General features: G+C 37.6%; 1 protein-coding gene and 1 long non-coding RNA gene across 5 annotated transcripts; both read right to left on the bottom strand.

The window, feature by feature from the left end:
- Positions 1-182: 182 nt before the first annotated feature.
- On the bottom strand, positions 183-20,205 carry PI4K2B (phosphatidylinositol 4-kinase type 2 beta). Its single transcript, XM_032687049.1, is given in 14 exon segments — positions 183-543; positions 2,722-2,781; positions 3,936-4,069; positions 5,915-6,011; positions 6,515-6,582; positions 7,102-7,255; positions 8,594-8,605; positions 8,607-8,678; positions 8,681-8,732; positions 9,192-9,229; positions 9,231-9,284; positions 9,286-9,399; positions 14,693-14,850; positions 19,905-20,205. Coding segments are annotated over 14 exon segments (1,473 nt in total). The 5' UTR covers positions 20,191-20,205; the 3' UTR covers positions 183-369.
- A 1,421-nt stretch (positions 20,206-21,626) lies between these two features.
- On the bottom strand, positions 21,627-23,176 carry LOC116786463. Of its 4 annotated transcripts, none has more exons than XR_004356945.1 (4): positions 23,125-23,176; positions 22,634-22,761; positions 22,417-22,474; positions 21,627-22,299 (listed from the first exon to the last, which is right to left on the bottom strand). It is a non-coding gene; the product is annotated as an uncharacterized LOC116786463 (long non-coding RNA). The 4 variants fall into 4 exon arrangements; XR_004356944.1 differs by having other exon boundaries at positions 22,998-23,158; XR_004356943.1 differs by lacking the exon at positions 23,125-23,176 and having other exon boundaries at positions 22,573-22,788.
- Positions 23,177-23,213: the final 37 nt, after the last annotated feature.

The following is a 23,213-nucleotide window of genomic DNA, read 5'->3' as shown; positions in this document are numbered from 1 at the left end:
TAAAAAGAAATTGATAGTGTACAGATTCTCACATGTATATTAAGCAAAAAAAATCCTATTGTATTCAAAATTAGTTTCTCAGCATATGCAAACTAGCTTCCCTTATTCAGAATACATTAATTTAGCCTATAAAAATACAGTATGGACAAACTCTTCTCATTCCCTGACGTAAGAATTCACAATTTTGACACAAAAATTGTAAACTTTTATTACATTCAAAATACATTTCTTAAGTCTTTAGAATTTAAGTTCTGAGGTGTTGGCAGTCAGAGCTCTTGGTATACAGCAGAAGTACGTTATTGCAGAGCCTTTACACAAAAGTAGCTTTCTAAAGTTAAGAGAACTTACTCTTCCCACGTATTTTTGTTGCTACCAGGAGGAAAAGAAAGGCTTCCTGCTATGAAAGGTCTGTGTGAATGCATTACTCAGGTGAACAATTCGGCCCTGACTTCCAGTGCTACTTCGCTCTATAATCACACGTGGCATCTGAACAAGCTGAATGGGACTTTTTTCATCCTTTAATGCCTGAGTAAGGTTTAGTATCTAAAAAGAGTAAAAGCAGGTGAGGTTAGAGTACACAAATAAAACTGCAGCTAACAGGCTTATAAATTTAGATGCCCTCAAATCAATTCTGTAGAGGACTGTGCTAATGAATGAATGAATTTTAAAAGATACTCCATTGCAAGTAGAAATATTCTATTTCTTTGGTAACATGAAGACATCCTGCCACTGACTACCTTTCCGTTCTTTTCTTGAATATTTCATGCAATCCTCTCCAAATTTTCAGAAAATGTTATGAGTCAAAATCAAAGAGCATTTTAAATTTAGCACATCTCTTGAAAGCACTGCACCTTTAATGAAAAAAAACCAACCTACAAGAAAGCCATGATTTAACATAGGATCTATCACCAGTTTAGCCAAAATTATTTCATATCAGAAGATATGAAGCCATATTATTAATGCATACCAAACCCAGTGCTAAGATCCACATTCAGCCCCCAATTCACGGGAGTCTGTATCTTCCTTCCAAAACTTCAGTGCTCATGGACTGCCCTGAAACTTACTCCATTCAATGTTATCCTGCTGAAAACTGGGCAAGTATTCATTTTAGCTCTGGTGACACACTTGCATTATCCTTAATATCAAGCCTTTTTGTCCCCTGCATAATGACCCTTTCTTCCTTGTCAAACTTACTGATCCTTGCTCACTCTGCACTTTTCAAAGTTCTGAGGCGATCCTTTGTAGATATGTGTTACCTGTTGCTTAGACTACATCTTGAGAGAATTGTTATTTTGGGTTTTCCCAAATTTTTTACCTGCGCTTCACAAAAATAGGCTTCTAACTATGTTTGGTACCTTAAAGACCTCACCCCTTACATGCAAGATATGTTTATCTACAGTCTCCTTATCTTTATCAACTAGATTCTTAGTTTTTATTCTTAAATTCCCATTTTTAAGGATGTATTTAGATGTTTTGGCTATCCTGCAAATTCATCCCAACTGAAGGCATTCACTATCATGAGATCTAGGTAGCCAGCTCTTCTATAATGCCCTTGTAACATACTTTTGTTTTACACCAAAATCAAGTCTAAAATCAGTGCTAAAAGGCATTGTTTGCTGATGTATTCCAATCACATCCAAAATTACTCGTTATCTACACTTCTTCCATGCCTGAAAACCTGACATTTCCCACAGTGAAACATACTCTTATATACCTAGAGAGAGATTAAAAAAAAAAACCAAACAAACACAACAAATCTCTGCTGAAATCCACCTCAGGGACAGGGTACAAAAAAAGGGTCCAGATGTAGCTTTTAGAGCGAAAAACTAATTTAGACAACCAAGCAGAGCTGCAGTCTTGTGCAAGGTACTTTCTGATATAGGAAATTCTACAGAGAAAACAGCGAATTAAGCCACTCTAGGAATGTGAATGTCTGGCTTCAAACTATCCATGTTGAATTTATGAACATAGAGAAGTCAGTATCAATATATTTAGTGCAAACGGGACTATTACATTTGCAGAAATGACATTTTATGCCTACAATGAACTAAATAACTTGTTCTTAGCTAAAGCTTTTTCTCTAATATTTCACACCTGTCTTAAATTGTAAAATTGCAGGGAGATGAAGAAACCCTCTTCTCTCTTGTTTTGGTGTTTTAAAATAACAATCAAACAACAAAAAAAACCAAAAAAGCCCAACACTTAACAATCATCAAATTTCTAATCTGAAAATGGCTAGACTGTTTTGAAGTATAGTTTTAACATTTGATAAGATGAAGAAATTTTATTACTAATATGCTTTCTTGTGAGAGGTATTTGAATAATCAAGTCAATCCTCCAAAATAAAGTCACATTTATTTTAACAGCATAATGAAATTACACATCAAGTTTTCCATCCAAATTTATGACTCTTCTCCAGTACTTCATTTTTAAAATGCCTTCTAAGAATATACAGTTAATTTCTCCCCTATCCCCCACAAAACCAATAAAATCCAATATTTAAGAAAATTCTATTAAAAAAAACCCAGCATATACTTTCTGCTGTCTCATCTATATGCAAATGGGAACAAACTCTAAGAAGAAATTGAGTCTTCTCAGGTGAAAATACCTTCAAGTGTCTTTCCATTCAACAGGAGTCAGTTTTTACTCCTCTAAAAAAAGCAGCTGAGAAGTGATGACAAATTAAATACACAAATAAAAACCTAAGAAAAGCAGACTTACCTGTCCCCTCATAACAGACATCTGGTTTTCAAAAGTAGCCTTGTCAAATCCTTTGTCAGTCTTTATTAAGAAAACAAACAGTTATTATAGGAAATGACCCACTTATTTTCAGCTATATATTTAGTATGTAAAATCATCAGTATCATAATCAGCATACTCATATTTACCAACACTACAATAATTTTTGAAAGCTTCAAATAGAATCCTAGTATGACCCACAGAAAGACCTATTTATTGCAGCAAGTTTACATAGGTGAAAATGAAAAATGTTCCACATCATAGAAGTAAAATACATCAGTGGATATCTCTTTTGGCAAGTGGTAAATCTCAATATCTGGTAGATACCAGACTTAATACCATTACATAATGTTCACACTGCTCTTTCTCTCACAGGTACTCTGGTAGAAGAACACTTCCTCCCTTGGATTTATTAAATATTTCAACGAACAAACCCACAGTCAAAGACACAACTATTTGTGTTTCAGGATCCAGTTTTGATATTACAGCTGCACTTTCATTAAAAGTTTAAAATTTCAAATTCTTTCAATGCTTATTTGTATTATTTCAATTGAACACCTGACACAATTGTTTAAGGAATATTTCAGATAAGGACACTTCTTTACACGTCAATACTGTAGCACAGTTTTAGTGTCTTTAAAATGAGTTCGACTTTAAACACGGTCAAGATTTCAGCATCAGTTTAGCACAATATATGTACGTAAAATTTATATGTATATATATGTATATATACACACACACATATGTATATATATGTATATATACACACACATATATGTATATATATGTATATATACACACACAAAAGGCCTGCATGTATTTTAAGTTATGTTAAATACATAATTTCCTCGGGTTGCTACAGCTTAAGTGCATACACACCATATAGGTATGTTAAATGGAGTTTTTACACAAATTTGTGCTATAAGAATTAACTGGCTTTAATTGATTATGTGAAACTTAGATATATAATAGGTGATTATATATTCAGATGAGTTGATTACTATGAATTAACTACATTGGCAACACAGTTTCCTTATAATTACATAAACCCCTTCGACCATGCCAATGTTAGAGCTAAAATAGCACAATATCGTGATATACAAAAGTTATATTTTTTTCCTTTTATGACTTTAACTGTTCCATTACAGGTATCAGCTATTTCAGTAATGTTCAATTCAAAGAAGCAGTTGATTCACCTTAAACAGTTCATAAAGATCTTCACAAAGGTCCTGTACGAAGTTCATATCAGAAATGCGAGGAAGAACAAGATCTCTGGTCTCCTGAGAGAAAGGAACTTTTGCTTGAGGAAGCCAAGCCCAGTGAAAGGGATCTAATACAGGAAAACAGTACACTTAGTGATTAACAACACGCAAAAATTAAATTCTCGAGCTGCCTGCTGCATGTTCTCAGTAACACACCACTTTTTCCCAACATGGTTTCCCCATATACCCCTTTTGGCTACAGTTGCTAATCCTTTTTTTCCAAACAGTAAAAACATAGTAAGCAATAAGTAAAAAAAGTATACAAATGAAACACTGTAAGCATGAGAAGAGGCCTTTTCTAGTTTAGCAATGCAGTTCCCTTTGGAGTAAAATAATAGCGGTAATAAAATAGAAATCTTTCACATGTTTGACTCGTTTATGAATTAACAAAAAAGTAGCTACTATTTTTAATATAATTTTTAGTTCTTTAAAATGCTTTCTAAGCATGCTTAGAGAAGGTTCTTAACTTTTCACTCAATTGCTACTAGATGGTTTTTTCAAAATATATTGCAAGAGTAATAAACTTCCACGACCATTTTTTTAAGTGCTCCCTTTCTTCTGCTCTGGGTAATGATTCATTCCCCAAGGCTCTGCTTATGAGTTTTGAGACCCAAGAGAGCCTGAGAGCAAATCTTACAACTGAAAACTGAGGCAAAGTCAGCACTGAGTAACTTCTTTCTTCACCTTTTGCCTTCAGGTCTTTGCTGCAATTTTCTTCAGTCCCATCCTCACTTCTAATTTACTTAATCCTTTCTTGTTGCTCTTTATGTCTTCTGCTAGCTTTACTTCAGCTGAGCTTTGACATTCCAAACTCTGTGCTTGCACTTTCGGGCAAAGTCTCTATTTTTTCGGAGGAGTTTCTATATCTTTTTTCTTTTTTTTTTTTTAATTAATGTACTTAATATTTGCATCCCCAAATCAGGCAGGAGTTCCCTGTTCATCCATGCTGGACCAACTTCCTGCCTTTTGCATAGGCTGCTCTCTGGCTTTTAGAAGGTTATCCTGGATGACCAACCAGCACTAGTCAAGAAAATTTGCTCTATGCAGCCAAGAGGCTGCATATGTGCCATGCTACAAGTTTCCTTTACAAAATTATCACATGCCTGTAGAACTGCACAAGAATACTAAAGGATCATGCAAGTTTAATACTTTTGATTCTGAAGTAATAGATGGTATAAAATAAGCCATAATTGCTGTGTCTCTAGAACAGCTACAGAAGTGACTGTAGCCAAGAGATATGTAGGACAGTAACTATTTAGTATCAACATATAAAGAGATTATACAAATCTCTGGTTTATTACTCCTGGCTGGAGTAATAAACTAGCCTTTTGAGAGTCTAACTAGCCCACACTTAACTGCCATAATTACCTGCTTGGCTAATTGCCCTCAGAAATAATTGGAAACCCTGTTGGGCACCTCCCTCTAAACTATAAGTAATCACAGATGTAGTCAAAAGCAATCTCACTTAAACAGTAATAGTATTTTCAAGCAGAGTAAAAATTGATAACTAAATATTAACATCTAGAAAGTAAGCTAAAGATGAGAACAAGAAAAAAATAACCTGCCTACTTGTCCACCTATGACAGTACCTTTCATTTTGAAACAGAAATTTGGCCATTAGAAAGACAGCTTGCATATCCTTTCACCCAAGTAATTTTTCCACCATGTTTTTCAAGAAAACACATGTGAAAAACATGTTGCTAAATTCTTCCAATTCCACCATCAGTCAGTTTACATACAGTACTATGCTTCTAAGTGTCCATGTATTAACGTTTAAAAGTAAAAAATATGAAAATGGACTAAATCACTACAGTGATGATTTCTTAGTTTCTTACTAAAACAACTCAAATAAGAAATATTTCTTTGGAAGCTACTCTCCTGAAAGGAAGATGATAGAAGAACGCAATACTTACATGCCCTCCACTCATCAGGATGCTTAAAAGGAAATGCTAAACCATTGTCAATTGCAGCAATTTTAATAGATTCTTTAGTTATAGTCCATTGGCTATCCTGTTGAAGGAATATTTAAAAAGTAAGTGATATTTATGTGCTTACAAAAACAGTGAAACACATTAAAAATATTAAATAATATACTTTTTAGCTTCACTGGTTAAATTCAGCTTAATATAAAGCAGTATCCAAATAAACTCAAGTACATATAACTCTTACTCTAACCCCATTAAAGAGGAGCCCTTCCCCAAATACAAGATAAGCTGAGTACATAAAGAGCTGAAAAAATGTCCCTGAGCAACAGTGGGCACTTTTACTATTATTATAACCCAATCTAGTAAAGCCAAAATACAGAACAATACAAATAACTTCTAGCACTGTTCTATATAGACTAGTCTAAAGAAAATAATTTTTCCCCTCATTTTGCCTAGAATAATTTGCAGTTATCATATATCTGGAAACCATGCACCAGGATTAAAGGCATGCCCTTAATCCCCAGCAAGACCAAGGTACAAAACTAAAAAATTTAAAGAATATAAATTTCAATAGTACAATTTTCTTACCTTATCTGAAAGATCAAGTCCGTCATCTTCTTTTTCGTACCTGACTAACCAGTTATCATTACCTCTGTCTTTAAAGAGAAAAATGCATGTCACAACATAACACATATAAAGAAAGCATCATCTAAAGTGATACACAATGACTAATATTGTAAATTGACACTTCACCCATGTAAGTCAGGCAAAACTGTTCAAAAAATTTCTTTCCATCACAATACACCTGTTTTAGCTTTACTGAAATGTATAGGCAACTGATTCAGTGAATGACCACAAACATACTAAATGTTCTTAGGTATGTAGTATTTCTTTAGTTTCCCTAAACACAGAATTAAAGCATAATGAAAGTATTTGTTCTTGAAGTCTTACATTGCTTAAAAATATCAAGTAACACTTTAAAAGGGTTGTTTGGATTTTTTCATATTGCAATCTAAAGTAAATTATTTTAAATTTAAAATGTGACTTTCTGGCCTTCAATTTTGAGAAAAGTATCTGAAATGTACCAGAAGTCTTAAACACCAGCTTTCAGCCAGCATTGCTTACCATTTCTGCCTCACAAAAGTAGATAGATACCAAGAGACACTAACAAATACCTGTGTTTCTGATGACATAATCCAAGATAACCAATCTTTCAAACTGTGACTGAAATTCTTTCCTTGTGTTCTCAGGTAAAGGATCAGTTTCAAACTTCCTGAGCCAGTAGTCAGCTTCCTTATACCCTTCAACAAACAACTGGAAGGAGCCAACCTGAAATATTAAGAAACAGCATCTGGAAAATACACTTGGGCAGGTCACATAAGTAATCTCAATTTTGAAAGTACATAATGAGTTTTTCTGTTAAAAGTTCAGAACACAGCAAGTACGACATTAAAAAAAAAAAAAGATTGCTAAGTGGTTTCTTTTTCATTCCTAAACTCAAAAAAAAGGAAAGACTCAAATCATGAGAGTGTTTTTCTAGGGTTTTTGGTGGTTTTGGTTTTTTTGGGTTTTTTTTAATCTTTGTTTAAACACTCACTGAGTTTACCAGGAACGAAATGTAGCCAACAGCTCAACACAAACGAACAGTCTATTACAAGAAATATATCTATTCTCTTTTTTCACTGGAAGCACTTGATTCAATAGTTCAGAGAAAACTGTAAAAATGACAAGAGAAAAATCTTCCTCTCCGATCGCTTTTAACCGTCACTGATGAGAACAGCAGCACTAACCACTTTTTTCAAGACAGATCCTTTTTGCACAAAATTGGCTGAAATACATTTCCCAAAAGAGTAAGGAAGAAAAGTCGAGACGCCACAGGCTCCATACGTATGTGAAACAGGAGAGGTGCTCAAGATTAAAATTCAAAAAAGAACTTACATTTGGGAAGTAAAATGCAGATAGATAAACACATGCAGACACCTGGATAAATACAGAGCACGTGGAATAACCATGCTCATGCACAGCTTGCAACCTGTGTCACGTGGATCTAAATTGCTGGGACTGATACAAGTGGATTACACAAGCTGTATGTAACCTGTGCTTAAAAGCTTAGGATTAGAACAGTGTAGAAGTGATATTCTGGGGATACAGTAAGGCTCATTAGGTAGAAAGATGCCACGTTTTAGTAGCATAGTCTGCAACTTAAGACAAAAGGAAGGTAAGAAGAACACAACAAACAGGATCCCAAAAGAATAAAACAAACAATAGAAAGCAAAAAAAAAAAAATTAGGAAAAATTAAAGAACTAGATAAATTTCAGTGGAAAAAAGACGGACAATATAAAAACATTGCTAGCTAAAAGGAAATGTACTAAATAATCAATTAATTCCAAAAAAGAAGTGAAATGGACAACAAGTTCCAGCAGAAGCTTGACTGTAAACTGAAACAAAAAAGTGCCAAGATTATTAAAGTAGTTCAAGAGAAGGAATGATATAAAAAGATTTTGCACAGAAAGTCATATTATCAAAATTTCAGACATTAGAGGTAGTTTTCAATAAGCAACAATTTTTTTCTTCTGTTTAAGTTACTTATAAATCTTCTTTTTTTTTTTAACTTAAAGTTTTCTGTAAGAATCAGGAAGTGCACAAAGACCTATTTTTCATCTTACCTTAGGAGGTAAGTCCAATTCGATTAAATTTTTTAGCAACTTTTGGCACTTTCTCTAAAGCATACTTTTTTCCTCTTGATTTTCCTTTGCACGATCTATTGCACTGTAATTAAAGGTCTCACTGACAAGCCAGGACGACCTTAAAATATGAAAGTTAAACACAGCTCAGAATTCCCTTATTATTACATTATAAATTTACATTAAATTTTAGGCTCAGTTGTCAAAAAACAAAAAAAAATCAAAAAGAAGCATCAGGCATTTCAACAGAAATTTATAGAGGTGAATATTTTCTATTTTACAGATCTCAAACAAAAATGGGAATTTTATATGCTGATTTTTGCAAATTTGCATCTCACCAAAACACAGGCACAAAAGGTGTCAGAAAATAATAGAAACGGAAGTGGGTTCCAAAGAAAAGATTCAATTCGGGATTCAGTTAAACTTATCCTTTAAAAGAAGTCACAGTCACTATTTCTACACCAAACCACTGTGCCTTTGGACTTGCAACAGTTTACAAATGACAATACACAAGGATATCTACACAGCGGCAGTTCAGAGACTGTAGGGGTTTTTTACTCAGTAATTTACGTGTTTTAACTTTACCTTAGTTTTAGGTACAACTCCCAGCCCCAGCTTTCTCATCTACAAGATAGGCACCAGCTTCAGAGAGGTATCCCTGATTTGGAACGAGGGCAGCCTCTGCCAAAGCAGCAAGGACAACAAATTTTGTGAAAATATTTGGTCCATTTTGGATTTAGATGTCCATAAGGCTCTTCAGATTTTGGTTTGAACACTCCAATAATTTTCTAAGATAAATAATACAAAATTAAAATATGAGCACTTTGGGTTGCAAAATTAGTTTAAAAATTAGTTATTTGAAAATACTGGTTAGATCCTATACACAGCATTTACAGTTGCTCTTTTTAGATGATGAGATAATAAAACAAACAAAATGAAATGCTAAATACATTATCATCAAATGCCTGTCTAGGATTAGTACAAATTCAAAATAAACTCTTCACAAGAAAAAAATCCAAACCAACTACTATTTTCTTTTTTCCAAAATATATTTTTCAAAATTTAAGAAGACTGCATTTTAAAATATAATTTTTTTGTATTCTAAGTTTTTTTAAAAGGAGGTTACAGAAGCAGCTTCAAAAGCAATTTTTCAGCCCACCAATTAACTCCACTGATAGGCTATTTCAGATGGAGACATAGTGGCTCCAGGAAAGTGACAAACGTAAAGAACATTAATAGTTGACTGTTACATTTTCTCTTTTAAATCTATTTCCTATTGCTCTGAGTTTGAATGGATCAAAAGGTTCTGCACTCTGCAAGTCCCAAGAGTGGTGTCATTTACCATTTCTGTAGATTCCTCAATTTAAAGTTGACAATGGTTCACACCATCAGCCACCATTTACCTGTAGTAAATACTACATGTAGTAAATACTAAAATTAATCAGAGCACTGGTGTCCAATTTTGGACGCTACGCTTCAAGAAATCTGTTAACACACTGGAGAAAGTTGAAAAAAAAATGAGAATAGCACAAAATATGTGAATAATGAAAGCTGGTATGAACAAAGGTTGTTTAGGCTAAGAGAAAATGAGGCCTTATGAACTACTTGATAGGTTGCTATAGGAAAAAAAACACATTGACTGTTGACAAGCCAAAAAATGATAGGTTAAATCCCAGTAGATAAGTGCAAAGAAGAAACCCTTTTGAACCTTAAGAGCAGCTGAAGACTGGAACAGACTGCCAGGTTCTGGAGTCTCCAAAGCAGGATGCATCGCTAACTGGAGGTTAGTTAGACATTTTCAGGACTCACGTTAAACAATCCTGCTCCACAGCACAGGCACTAAATAGATGATTTCTCAAGGTTCTTCTACATATGAGTCTGTATTTGTTGACCTCAACCACAAGCTTATTACCAGATTAAAATATATAACCTTTCAATTGCCTGTGATGAACTCTGGCTACTGCATAAAGTCCATGTTATGACTTTTTCTATAATCACGTGGAATGCTGTAGAAATGCTTATCTTCATCCCCTCCTCACAGTACAATGGCAAGCGAATCAAATTCTTTCTAATAAATCTTTAAGAACAACTGTTTAGGAAGCCTTTTCATATTAGTACTTACTGAATCCTCATCAAAAGAGGGACCTCTCAATAAGCTAAACACTGCCTGTTGTTGCACCAGTTTCAGAGCTGATTGCACTCAGGTCAGGAACAAGTTTGCTGGCAGTCAGAAGACTGTTGCAGTAACTGCTGATTTGGCTGTATTAGGGACAGGTCTGACCAGCTGCCTTAGCTTCTAGAGAATTTTCACCCATTTTGTCCTAGACAATCTTGCTTTGTCCAAGATTGTCCAGGACAAAGTAACTACAGATGACTTAATTCATTCAGTTTGAAAACAGATACACAAGATACCAGGCATTAGCAGCATCATCTGTCTCATCCATCTATTTTGATTCATTCCCATTAACTTCCAGGAGAACTAAACTGCAAAATACCATTATGTGCATTCAAACTGTAAAATAAGTTTCCTATCAACAGAGGAAAAAAATTGACAAGAATTCTCTTGGTTTTGGTATGCTGTTATCTATGACTGTAGATAAAACCATTCAAAACCAAGAACAAGTTCTATGCAACTGCAGACACAATTCAATTTAGACCTACAAAAATGGTTACACTTTAAATAAATATTCTACATAATCTGAAAGGACATCATGTTTTTAAATACATTACTATTTATTATTATTTTTTATTTTTAAATCACAACACTTGGTACACTATTTTAATCAAAATTACAATGTGAGGTTTAGAAATGTTAAAAAGTTATTCAATTTTTTCCTATTGAATCACATGTATCTACCTGCTTAAAACAAAGCTACCAGCTTTGCATTTCCCAGAAATGTTGTGGTGTATATAGTAGTACACTCCAAACCTTTAATTATCTCTTTTCTGAATTACTCTCTGGAAAATACTTCCTACAAAGTGCCCATTTGAAAAAGGAGCTTGGCTCATTCCATCACTTGTCTGGACTGTACTGTGCTATACTGTCAAATCTAGATATGGTTTCAAGGTTTCACTGAAGTTAAAACACCCTGCCAAATTTTGCAGAGCCACCACTGTTGAGGACTAGAGTAGAATCAGAAAGGTCAATATGTAGGACAAGCTAGCAAGGCCAGTCTTAATTTTGCCAGTCAAAATTAATTTACAGACTGACTCCATTAGCATTACCAATTAGCCAGTAGTTAAACTGCCAGGAACCTATTGCAGAACAATTTGTAACAGACACAATGTCTTGTATTTATTGGTTACACAATGAACAACAAATACAGAAATATCCAATACTTCAGCAATAGTACTGCTTAAGTACAGAACTCCATATCAGCATACAATTATATAATTTTTGTTAATAAATGCAAAAAAGCTAGCTTTAATTAGGCAAATTGATTTTTATCTTTCTGATAGACTCAAATCAGCAAACCAGATGACCTAATGGAAACAGCTTATTTTACCTGTAACTTGGCATTAGTGTGTGTAAACACTTCAGAAGCTGACCAGTAAGAAGGCTTAGCACTTCTTTAATGAGCTCCTTCCCAGCATAAGGAAGAGATTACTCAAGAAGAATAGAAGGCAACTCACAAAACTGGTCTGAAGTGGAATGATGCAATACTCAGTCCAACAGGATCTGAAATCCATTCTACAAATTAGAATAGTACTATTGACAAAATTAAGTTTTATCAGACCTTTAATATGGATAGCAAACATAGATAAGTTCTTAATTTATTGTAAAGAACAAAAGCAAAATTGGAAGTCTGCTAAGAACTCCATATCATTATTCTCACAGTCCCATGTTGACGAATACTTCCATATTTTGTGATGAATCCTTCCTGACCCATATAAAATAAGTGGTCTCTTTTTTTAAATCATTTCTCCTAAATACTTACATTCAAATCAATGACTACATAAAGGAGGAGGGCAAGTCACTACTAAGAAATTAACTAGGAACAAACCAACATTTACTGCAAAAGGAAAGTAAACCAACAAAAAATCACCACATAAGAAGCTAGGAATAATATGCCCCACCCAAAATACTACGGTTATGTTTACACAAAAACGATGTATAAGTAGTCTCTCACTAGCGCCAGGGCACAGGTGAATGTCTCAGGCATCTGCTAATCACCAAAATCCAGCAAATCAAGTCTGGAGAAGCTTCAGAGAAAACAGATTTGCAGATAGGGAATACAGAACAAGTATGATTTTTTTTTTTTCCCCTAGTAATTTCTCTACTAACTCTCTAAGAATAAAAAAATCTTAACTGCACAGCATTAAGAAAAACCTCCAAAAAAGGCCACCTAATCAGTTGTAAAGTATTTTAGCATGACACTGTAGAATACTCTTTAGATACATCATCCATTGAATTTTGAAAAAGTATTAATTTAAACCAGTATTTGGTTATTACTCAGATTTTTTCCTATTGCATATTAAATAAGATATAAACCTAATTTAAAATACCTCTTTACAAATAGAATAAAGTTTGAATATGTGTATATAAGTACACAACCTGGAAATCTACAAAGATCTACTGAAATCGGGAAGTAACGTAACATTTAAAAAGTCAGATGAAAATCTGAAAAGGTTTTCATATTTACAGCATTGTATGTGATAGCAAGAATCCCACAAAGTCATCAGAGAAGAATTCTTTTTCCTTCCAGTTTCAAAAAGAGAGAGACCCTCCTTCCCAACTACTTTTGCTCTTCTCCAGCAGAATAAAGGGGATCGTTACTAACAAATGTTCCTGGAACACAGGTTACAACGGAATAACGGAGTTGCAATGTGCAGTTTCCAGAAGATTCTGAAGGGTAATTCTGCCACCTTCCATCACAATAAATTCATTAATAAAATCATAAATTTACATATTTATTTATATTAAGTCAGGTAACTATTCTAAAAAATCACTCATTCAAAAAAGTGTAAAAACTATCACCAGAAAATTGGCATTAAAACAAACTAAACAACTGTGAAAATTAACTGACAAAACAGGAATATATTCTATAATGATCAATAATATGACTAAAAGCTAAACAGAACCCAAACTACTTCCTAAATGAAAGGGAAGTGACTGTTATGGGGATGCACAGAATAACAACAATCTTGAATATATTCTGAAAACCTAGGCACTCAAAATGTTACAACTTCCAAGTCCAACACAACTGAGCAACTGGGATCTTCAGGATTCATGAACACCTACATCTATCTAAGACCAGAAAACTCCTGATTGAGCTTAAAATAAAATCAGATATGACAAATTAACAAAAGTTGAGGGGTTGGAACTCTTATTTTATGAAACAGGTGGGTAGCAAAGTATTTCTAATTTAAAGAAAACAATGTGAAAATATGTCTGAAACATCATTTTCTGTTACTAAATATTGTTGACCAAATGTTACTTTTCAAGCCAGATATTCAGGTAACTGTTACTTCTCTGTCTCAAAGTAACCTTAGGACACCCCTTTGATGACCACTATTCAAGGTACCATCTACCACTACGGGAAGGGAAACCAAATTTTCCAGTTAAGATTCAGCAGACAAGTTCAAGCAAAAAGGTAGATTTGATATCATTCTTCTCACCCATCTACCAATCATATAGGAGAAAGGAGACATGACCTAAATAAAAGACTATCTAAAAAGAAAAGAGATAAAAATGTAGGAGGCCTAAACAGTACTGAAATCGGAAGCTCAGTTGTGTCAAAAATCAACTAAAACATACAGAGAACAAGATTTCGCACAAAGGAATTCCTGAATTGTTTTCAGATGTTAGAGGTCCTTTTATTTTCTCCATATTTATTTGATGCAGATCATTCAAACACGACAAAACTGCAGCAGAGAAATAATAGTTATTTTGCCTTACCTTGTGCTGCAAGACATAGAGATCTAATTATTACTTGCATTGATTTTTCCAACATCAATGTTGGCATACAATAAATTCTTAAACAACTTATTTAAATGAATTTCCATTTAAACAGAATTTTTAAATGTCCATTTTCAGTTCACTGCTGATAGTGTCCCTGACTCTGCAGTAACATGCTCACCCCCTTTTGGATCCTTGGCAAAGTAACTCCCACTGGATCCTTGAGAGATTCTTTCTGGAAAAACTCCACATTCTATAGCTTGTTCTGTTCTCAGAATAATCTCTGCAAATTCTGGATCATCTAAAAATATATTCATATCAGCAATATGTCCTGTATGCCCTGAAAAATAAGAAAACAAGGAGTCTTAAGTGCAATTTGTACTACTAATTAACAGCAGCATAAGTAAACACACTGAAAAGCCAACACCCTTCCCCTGCTGCCACCCATTCAACAGCAGGTTGAAAAATCTGGTCCATTAAATCAGTGCAAGTTTTTCCACTGATTTATCCATGTCTAATTGACCTTTTGTTTAAAGTAAATCAGCCAAACCCGCAACAGCAAATTTGAGACTACCACTGCTAAGTGTTTATACTTTCAAGGATTAAAAAAAAAAAAAAAAAAAACCAAAAAAACCACAAAAACATTTAAAGTCACAACTGTAAAAAAAGTGCTAAAGATTTTACATATTATCTGTGTGTCCTTCTGCAGAGAAAGCTACCTGAAAGCAAACTGCTCATTACCCACTAACTATTAGGATGGCATCACACCCTTGAGTCAAGAGTTTAGCAAACGTTCATTGTCTGCTGAGACACAATAAAGTTAACCCACTGAAAAATCTGTTACAAGTAGCACTCAAAAGTGGCATCAACATCCCCGTGGAGTACCACGTGCCATCACCATTCCAACATTAGAACACTGTAAGCAACTTGTAGTGTTTCTTTATACACCAACCAAAAGATCAGGTCTATGAAGACACTCATAATGCAAACTCTACAACACTACACAAACATTTAGGAAGACAACTAGAAAGGAAGTTGCAGGATTTATTGATCTTTCAATTTTTTCAAACTACTTCTTCACAAGTTTTGAAACTGTAGATTATTGTACCTTACTTTTAAGGCTGGGATTATTCTACACGTTCACTGAGTGTGTTGTAATGGGTCTGTTTATTAGGGACCATTTCCACATTAAGAAGCGGCTACATTATTCTAAATTAAACATTTAGAGATAAGAGTCGCTTTTTTTCCCATTTCAGCAATTGGAAAAATGTAGCATACATCCTTCTGGAATGCAACTGATACAGAATCAGAAAAGATACTCCTAAACAGTTTGTGGAGAGTCAAATTAAAAAACTAAACACCTTTTTGTAGCACAGGACAGTCTTTGAAGCTTTCTAGAACACTAGCACTTGTGTGCAACCTACCACTCACAAATAATAATATGGCTTCCAAACAAAAGAACTATAAAGCATTAAAAAAATAGGAAAACCTTAGTATAAGTTGGCAACGGGAAGAGAAGCCTTAAAGCTAATAGCAGGTCATTCTTAAGGATCAACAGCTATGGCCCCCTGGATCAGAATCTCTTACAACTACTCGGCAAATACTGCTGTGATAAACTACACTTTGAGACTTTAGAATCAGACAACAAGAGACAAGGAAAGAGTTCAAAGATTTCCCTGTCACAAAGTATTTAAGTGAGTTACAGAAATAAACCCAAAGACCCACAATGCATTTATTTTTATGGAAAAAGTCACTTTGAATCAATGATTCTTATTACATATTCAAGCCTCAGCTACCTCTACACATCTCCAGCACACCACACACCGGAGCTGCAACTACTACATATTTCAGTCAGTGAAAGCAAAATCAGGGTTGTGCATTGCACTGTTACCAAACAAAATGCAATATCCACGCTAAGTCACACTGCACATTGATCTTCCAGGTGAAGAAGACCTACAAATGAAGTTGTTCACATGGATTGCAGTTGTCTCTGCAGAAGATTCAGAGGGCAGTTTTTGATTTCTGTGCATTTATTCCACAATCTAATACTGTAGTCTCACTGCCTTGGGGAAATTCTTCAACCATGTCTTTTTTAACATAAAAGACAACTTCAGGAAAAAGTTGAAAGCAAAGAAGCCGCATTATGCTGCACAGTCGAGGAGGAAGAGAGAAATTTTTGAAACTCGTGATTTGTTCAGTAATGCTACTGCGCCATGAGAAAGCCTGTTACAACAGTGAGGTCACTGTACAAAAACATATAGGCTGACAAAAAAGAAACTGACAGTTCAAAGTTTATCAACACTCTCCCTATGCAAATAAACCATCTTAATTGAAGACAGTATTTGCTGAATGTGGCAGGGGGTTTTTTTTGAGTTGGTTTCTTTTTCAAAAATCATTTAAATCAAGTTTTCCACTGAGAAAGTATGTTATATCACAACTTATTCCCAGTTTTATAACTAATCAAGGTTTCTCTTGCAATTACTCTAGAAAACTACTCTTCTCATTAAACTGCCACTAAGTAGAACAGGCCTCACATACACACAGTCTAACTACCAAGTTCAAGAACTTTTTTCAAATTAATTTGGGTAAGCCCAAGACTGGGAAGCTGCTATACTGGAATGATGAAGACTCACCGAAGAAGATACAAATACAATCATTCACATATGCACCTCAGCCTGTTCTTCCATCAAGTGAACGTGACATAAGCTAAACTCATACACTTTACAAGAGTAATATGTATGAACTCCTTCAGCACTAAGCTAGATTTATACACTTTCAACATGAACATGACTAAAGGTAGTCCCTTCAACCAATTCCATCTTTTCCAATACAAAGTCTCATATTCTGATCATAATTCCATTTTGAAAACACTCAGTGTTGCAATAACATGCACAAACAACATCTGTTGCATGTTGGTTTCACCTGACTCGTGAAACAATTCTGTACCTTCAAGTGTTATACATACAAAAAAGTTAAGGACAGGGAAGCAAGGGATGAGATGCTGCAATCAATCACAGTTCTGAGATTTTCTCACACATTCTTCGGGCAGATTCCAAGTAGTACCCTGCATTCGCTGTCCTAACTGCCCCAGTGCTGCCAGAGCCACACCTCTAGTCTCCACTCTGAGCATGAAGCATGAACTTCTTTTTTGAAGTGTTTTGAAGTTTTTGAAGTGTTTTTTGAAGTTTTTCTAGAAGTGTTTTGCTAGAAGCACTGTCTCCTTAACACATCTTTGTGGAAACAAGACAGGATGGCATGTTTAATGGCATGTTCTCATTACAGGTGTGGACTACACTTGGGACCAGTGGTTAAAAGAAGAGATTATTCTTTCCTTATGGTTAAATTCTATACACTATTAAAAGCTTTCTGTGGCTACTAAAATAAAGTTACTAGCACAATTTATTTTGTTTAACTTGATAGGAGTTTTGTTTGCTTTTTTATTTATTTATTTTTTATTTATTCAATTGTTGCAAAAGGAACAGTCTTGCCAGTCTCTGGCAAGAAATCCTATGCTATGATTACAATAGCAAACACTATGAAGTGATAGAACTCCACAGATTTCAGGCAGCAAACCCATCCTAGATGTACACCTATTTAGAAACTTGCACAGAATCAGAAAGGTTGTAAGCCTAAAGAAAAAAAAAGTAAGCAATAAATAACATGTAATTTATGATTTTGCCAGTACATTTAGAATTAGGTAATGGCTACACTTATGCCTCTTTTCAAATTGATCATTAAATTCTTGCATTTCTGAACTTTCACATTATACTTCTCTCTTCAAGACCAGATTTCAAAACATGGAAAGATAAATTTCTACGAAAACCAAAGTTATGACAGTAGAGTCCACATCTAAAACTCCTAAAGCATGTGATGGTACAAAGTGAACATAGGATTGTGTGAGAGACTGAACGGTTAATGACTCAAAACAATTGCCCATTGGTGGAGGCAGCAGGGAGCTTTGCTGAGGCCAGGTTTGCAGGAGGTGAGGTTTTGGGTGTGTAGTGGCGATTCACACAAGACAGAGAGGGTGGACACCCACCACCAGAGGCTACAAGCCAAGCTTTGAGCCAGGTAAGCAGCAGATCCTGCGAAGTAGAATAGTGCTTTTTATCATGCCAATTGTCCTCCCTTACACACATATACAACACAGTTCCCTCCACCCGGGGAAGGTCAGGATAACACAGAGGCCTGAGGGTATTCATCCCTCCTGATGGGGCATAACTGGCTCAACTACATTGATGTGAGAGGCAGCTGTCATGTCTTAGAAGGTATCATAAACCACCAAAGACCCCCAAAGCACCCCAGACTCACTTCTGAGGCCTTTCACCAGAGGACTGATGCTCCCTACCCCCAGGGGAGGTACCTGGGCATCCCCACCTGTCCTGAGCATAAGAGCTTCCCTCACAGTCCACAGATCAAGACTGTGATCATCACTTCAACCAAGGGACATCCAAATGGCAACAACCAAGTCTTGTCGCAAGCTTAATGGGTGGTGGTATGTTTCTACTCTTATTCTTTCTTTCTCTTTCTTTCTTTTCCCTTACACATTGTCTTAAGTGATGTTTTTATTCTTTGATATTGCTATGTTAGTACAGATAATAATAGCCAAAAGAGCTACGTATCTGCTTTCCATAGCAACCAAGCTGTTCTAAAATAAACCCTATATATATATACAAATATACGCTTACAAACAGCGATCATTCAGTGTCCTTTCATTCTAATCTACTCCAAGGGATCTATTAACAAGAGCCTGGGTTACCCTTGCCTTCTGGGGTGGGTTGTAACAGATTGGAACAAAGAACAGGCACAGACTAAGCTTTTTTTTTCCCGATGAAACTATGGGGGTCACAAGAAAGTAATCAGTAGGATAGGCGAGACAAACAGGAAACTTGACAGTTTGACAAGTGTTCAGGAAGTAGCATCCAGTCCCACCACAGAACACCGTCTGTGAAAACATATAAAGACACAAGTTCAAAAAAACATGACGGAAACAAACAAAGCAAGGCCCAACAAAACAGCAAACAGACGGGGAGAAGAAGTAACAGTGGAGACGCTCATCAAGATGTAAATGAGTTCGTGCAGCCCTGCACAGAGACACAAAGCAGCTGCATTTCGATCGATTCGCAGCACCTTCCCTTCACTAAGTATTAGTCAGTGAGCCCACATGACGAGCGAGGGCAACGCGTCTCTGCCCCTCGCCGACGCTGCGCCCCTGGGCACGGCACACCGAGCGCACTGCATCCAGCAGCTGTGTTTGTAGCCCTGCTGGCAGCACAGAGCCAGGCAGGGGCTGCCTTCCCCCCTCCCCGGGACAGCCGCCCAGCCCGACCCGCGCCGTCCCCCCCGGACGCTCCCGCGGTGCCGCCGAGCCCGGCGGGGGCGGTCGGGCCGTACCTGCGGCGGCCCGGGGCTCCCTGTCCCAGGAGGCGCCCGCTCGGCGCCCGCGGCCGGTACCCGACGCCCGCAGGAGGGGCTCGTCCTCTCCATCCCCCTCGGGCCCCGAGTCCGAGTCCTCCGAGTCCGACTCCTCCTCGAGCCCCGGCTCCCCACACTGTCGCACAGCCCCGCCGGGGGCGGCTCTAGTTCCTTGCGGCCCCCGCCAGGGCGGCCCTGGCTGAGGCGTCGGGTCCGCGAGGAGCAGCAGCCGCTCGTCGGGCTCCTCGGCGCCCGGCTCCGCCATGGGCGGCACGGCTGGGGCCGGGGCCGAGTGCGGCGGGCGGCGGCGCGGCCGGGCGGGCTGGGGGCTCTCCCGCCGCTCCGGCTGCGCGGCCCCGCGCCTGCGCGCCGCCCCGCGCCCGCCCCGCCACCTGCCTTAAAGGGGCCGCGCCCGCAGCTCCGCCAGCGCCCCGGCCCGGCTCCAAAGTCTGCGCCGCGCCAGCCACCAGTCACGGGGCGCGCACAGCACCCGGTAGTTTAACAAAAACACCCCTCGAACTCGCCTTATTTCTACATCTCGAACAGGTTTATCTCCTGGCCACCACTTGCCACAGCCAGCCGCTCTCCCTCCCCACGCTTTACACGACATTGTTCTATATTATCACGGTAGCTTCCAAAACGAAGCCTAAAAATAATGTAAGTGAAAACAGTATGAATACATTGAACACATTGTCATCATTTTCATGTTCCCACAACAACAATGCGATCTTGACTAGAAGAAAGAGAATACAACTATAACCCCAACACACTGCATCAGATTTTGACCTGGATGCCTTGTCCCACACCTCTCTATAGAAGAGGGATTTTCCTCAGATTTTGGTGAAATATGGGAGAAAGATGTACATCTGAAGTACTTGCATAGAACTGGGATTCTGGGTTATACCAGGAGCACATCAGTTCTCAGCTTAAAATAGTAACTGTATATATTAATTATTCAGTATTCTCATAATTATGCATGGTGTAAGGACTCATTCTGTGCATAACCTGGATCACAGAAAGAAAATCACTTTGCTTGGTTATGACAAAATAAAACCTTACTGAAATGCTGGACTTGTGTTTGTTTTGTCTTAGATTACCTGTCAGCCAGTGGACTTTGGAACTAAGCTGTGTCATTTACTGATATAACTACTAATATCTGTAACATTTGATAAAATCTGTTCACACTTGCATTTCTGTTTCCATTCCTTTTAATTAAAAGTGAACTTATCCAGTCACCTATGACTCCAGATGAATAGCCATTTTGTGCCTAGTAAACATATTTATGAATGTTACTGGATGCAATTTTCTGTATAGAAAATTCTATGGATGTTAATTTCTGTATGAAGCAAACAAAAAGATCAGATTAAATGGGAGAAAACTGACATTTTTCTCAGCAGACTGCTAAGTAATACTGCATCTCCCTTTAGCTACGAGTGAGTTGTGACTGTTTCAACAACATTCCATTAAACAGTTCATTCAAGGGCTTCTAAAAACTTTGAGAGTTCTTTCTTCTGATAAAACTAAACAAGAAATAACTCATTAGTTATTTTTCATAGAATAATAGGATGGCCTGTGTTGGAAGGGACCTTCCAACCCCCCTGCTATGGACAGGGACACCTCCCACAAGACCAGGCTGCTCAAAACTCCATCCAACCTGGCCTTCAACATTTTCAGGGATGGGGCATCCACAACTTTTCTGGGCAACCTGTTCCAATGCCTCACCCGACTCACAGTAAAGAATAAAAAAAAATATTTCTCTTGGTTTATGGGCTCATCTACACATTACTGTACTTCTAAATGCAGTGAACTGGTGGTTTTCTTCTCCTGATGCAATGAGAATTCTGTAACTTGCTCATAGGTCTTGATCTAACAAAGCCTTTCCATTGCCTCACTCTTCACTAGTGCAGAGTTCAAACACTACGACAGCTCATAATTAAACAAAATACACATCACCATCATAGTTATTAACAAACCATTAATTTTAATTCCGAGTAGATAATACTCTTCAATTAGCCACATGGATTAAAATTACTAACAATTACATCACGCAAATAAGTTGGATCATTTTCCTCATGCTAACGCTTCTATCTCTATCCTTCTAACCCACAGAGCATACTTTGTCATCTGTTCATAATATCATAGTATCTGAGCACTATGTCGAAATATTGGAGTAGGAAAAACAGAAGGAAAAAAGGGAATTCACGCACAACCCTGCGCTTTTCGCTTTAGGTGAGCGCCCTCTTGTGATACAGACCAAGATGAGCAGCTGCTCCGTGTTCATAAAGCACCAGCAACACGACACACGCCAACAGCCCAGGCGCGGCGTGACTGCGAGGATTGAGGAGCGGGACAGTTCAACTTGTAAAGCTCTCTTCTGTTCTAAAGGATTAAGAAACTGTGTTAATTTTAGCCTGAGCCAACAATTAAAACAGGGTGTAAGATTACTCTGTCAGAACGCCCAAAGGATCCTAATCAGGCTAATTAAACTTACAGAAGCAGGACAGTCAATATGCACTCTTCACTTGCCAATTAGCCGTCTGATCTTAAAACTGTAGAACAGAAGAATCAGATAAGATTTCATAAACAAATTCAGCTGACCGGATACAGGCTGGTTAAAACCAAACATTGGAACAAACACACCATATACCTAACGCGCCTCTTCCATTTCTGTACTCGCTCCCGGTTGTTTTAAAAAAGCAAATGGGAACCTGCCAGCCCCTGCGACCGCCTCGTGGGGCAAAGGCCAGTTCCAGGGAAGCTTCCACCTGCTGAGGATTCACTGGCAATCCCTAGGAAAGATGCAAAGCTGTCCCAGATCTCCTGCTGGTGTAACTGCCTTTTCTCAAATAATATATATAAAAAAAAAGAAGGTAAATTAGGTCTCTCCTGATAGCATGTCTGCGACGCAGTTTTGGGTTGCACTCCTCGGCCCCACAGGCAGGTTGCTGCTATTCCCTGAGGACAGTCCCACAACCACTTGCCTCCACAAACACATCCCGAAGAGCACAGAACGCCCTAGCCCTGTCGGGGACCTCGGGGACGCACGCTGTTACCAACAGCCTAATGCCAAACCTTGCGGGGCAGGGAAAAACAATCCACGAATAGGCTCTTCCCAGCCAAGCAGTCTGTGTTCCGGCGGGCTCCTCCCTCACGCCCCTTACGAGAGGACGCCCCGAGCTCGAACCGCCGGGCCGCCCACCTGGGGCTCAGGGCCAGGGGCCGCCGCAGCCCCACACCTGCACCGGGGGGCCGAGCTCCGCCCCGCGGCCGGGCAGGGCAAGGCAAGGG

Source organism: Chiroxiphia lanceolata, chromosome 4 (assembly GCF_009829145.1).
Source record: "Chiroxiphia lanceolata isolate bChiLan1 chromosome 4, bChiLan1.pri, whole genome shotgun sequence".
Classification (NCBI taxonomy): Eukaryota; Metazoa; Chordata; class Aves; order Passeriformes; family Pipridae; genus Chiroxiphia; species Chiroxiphia lanceolata.
Note: the sequence above shows the minus strand (reverse complement) of the source record. Positions and strands in the feature narration are given on the sequence as shown.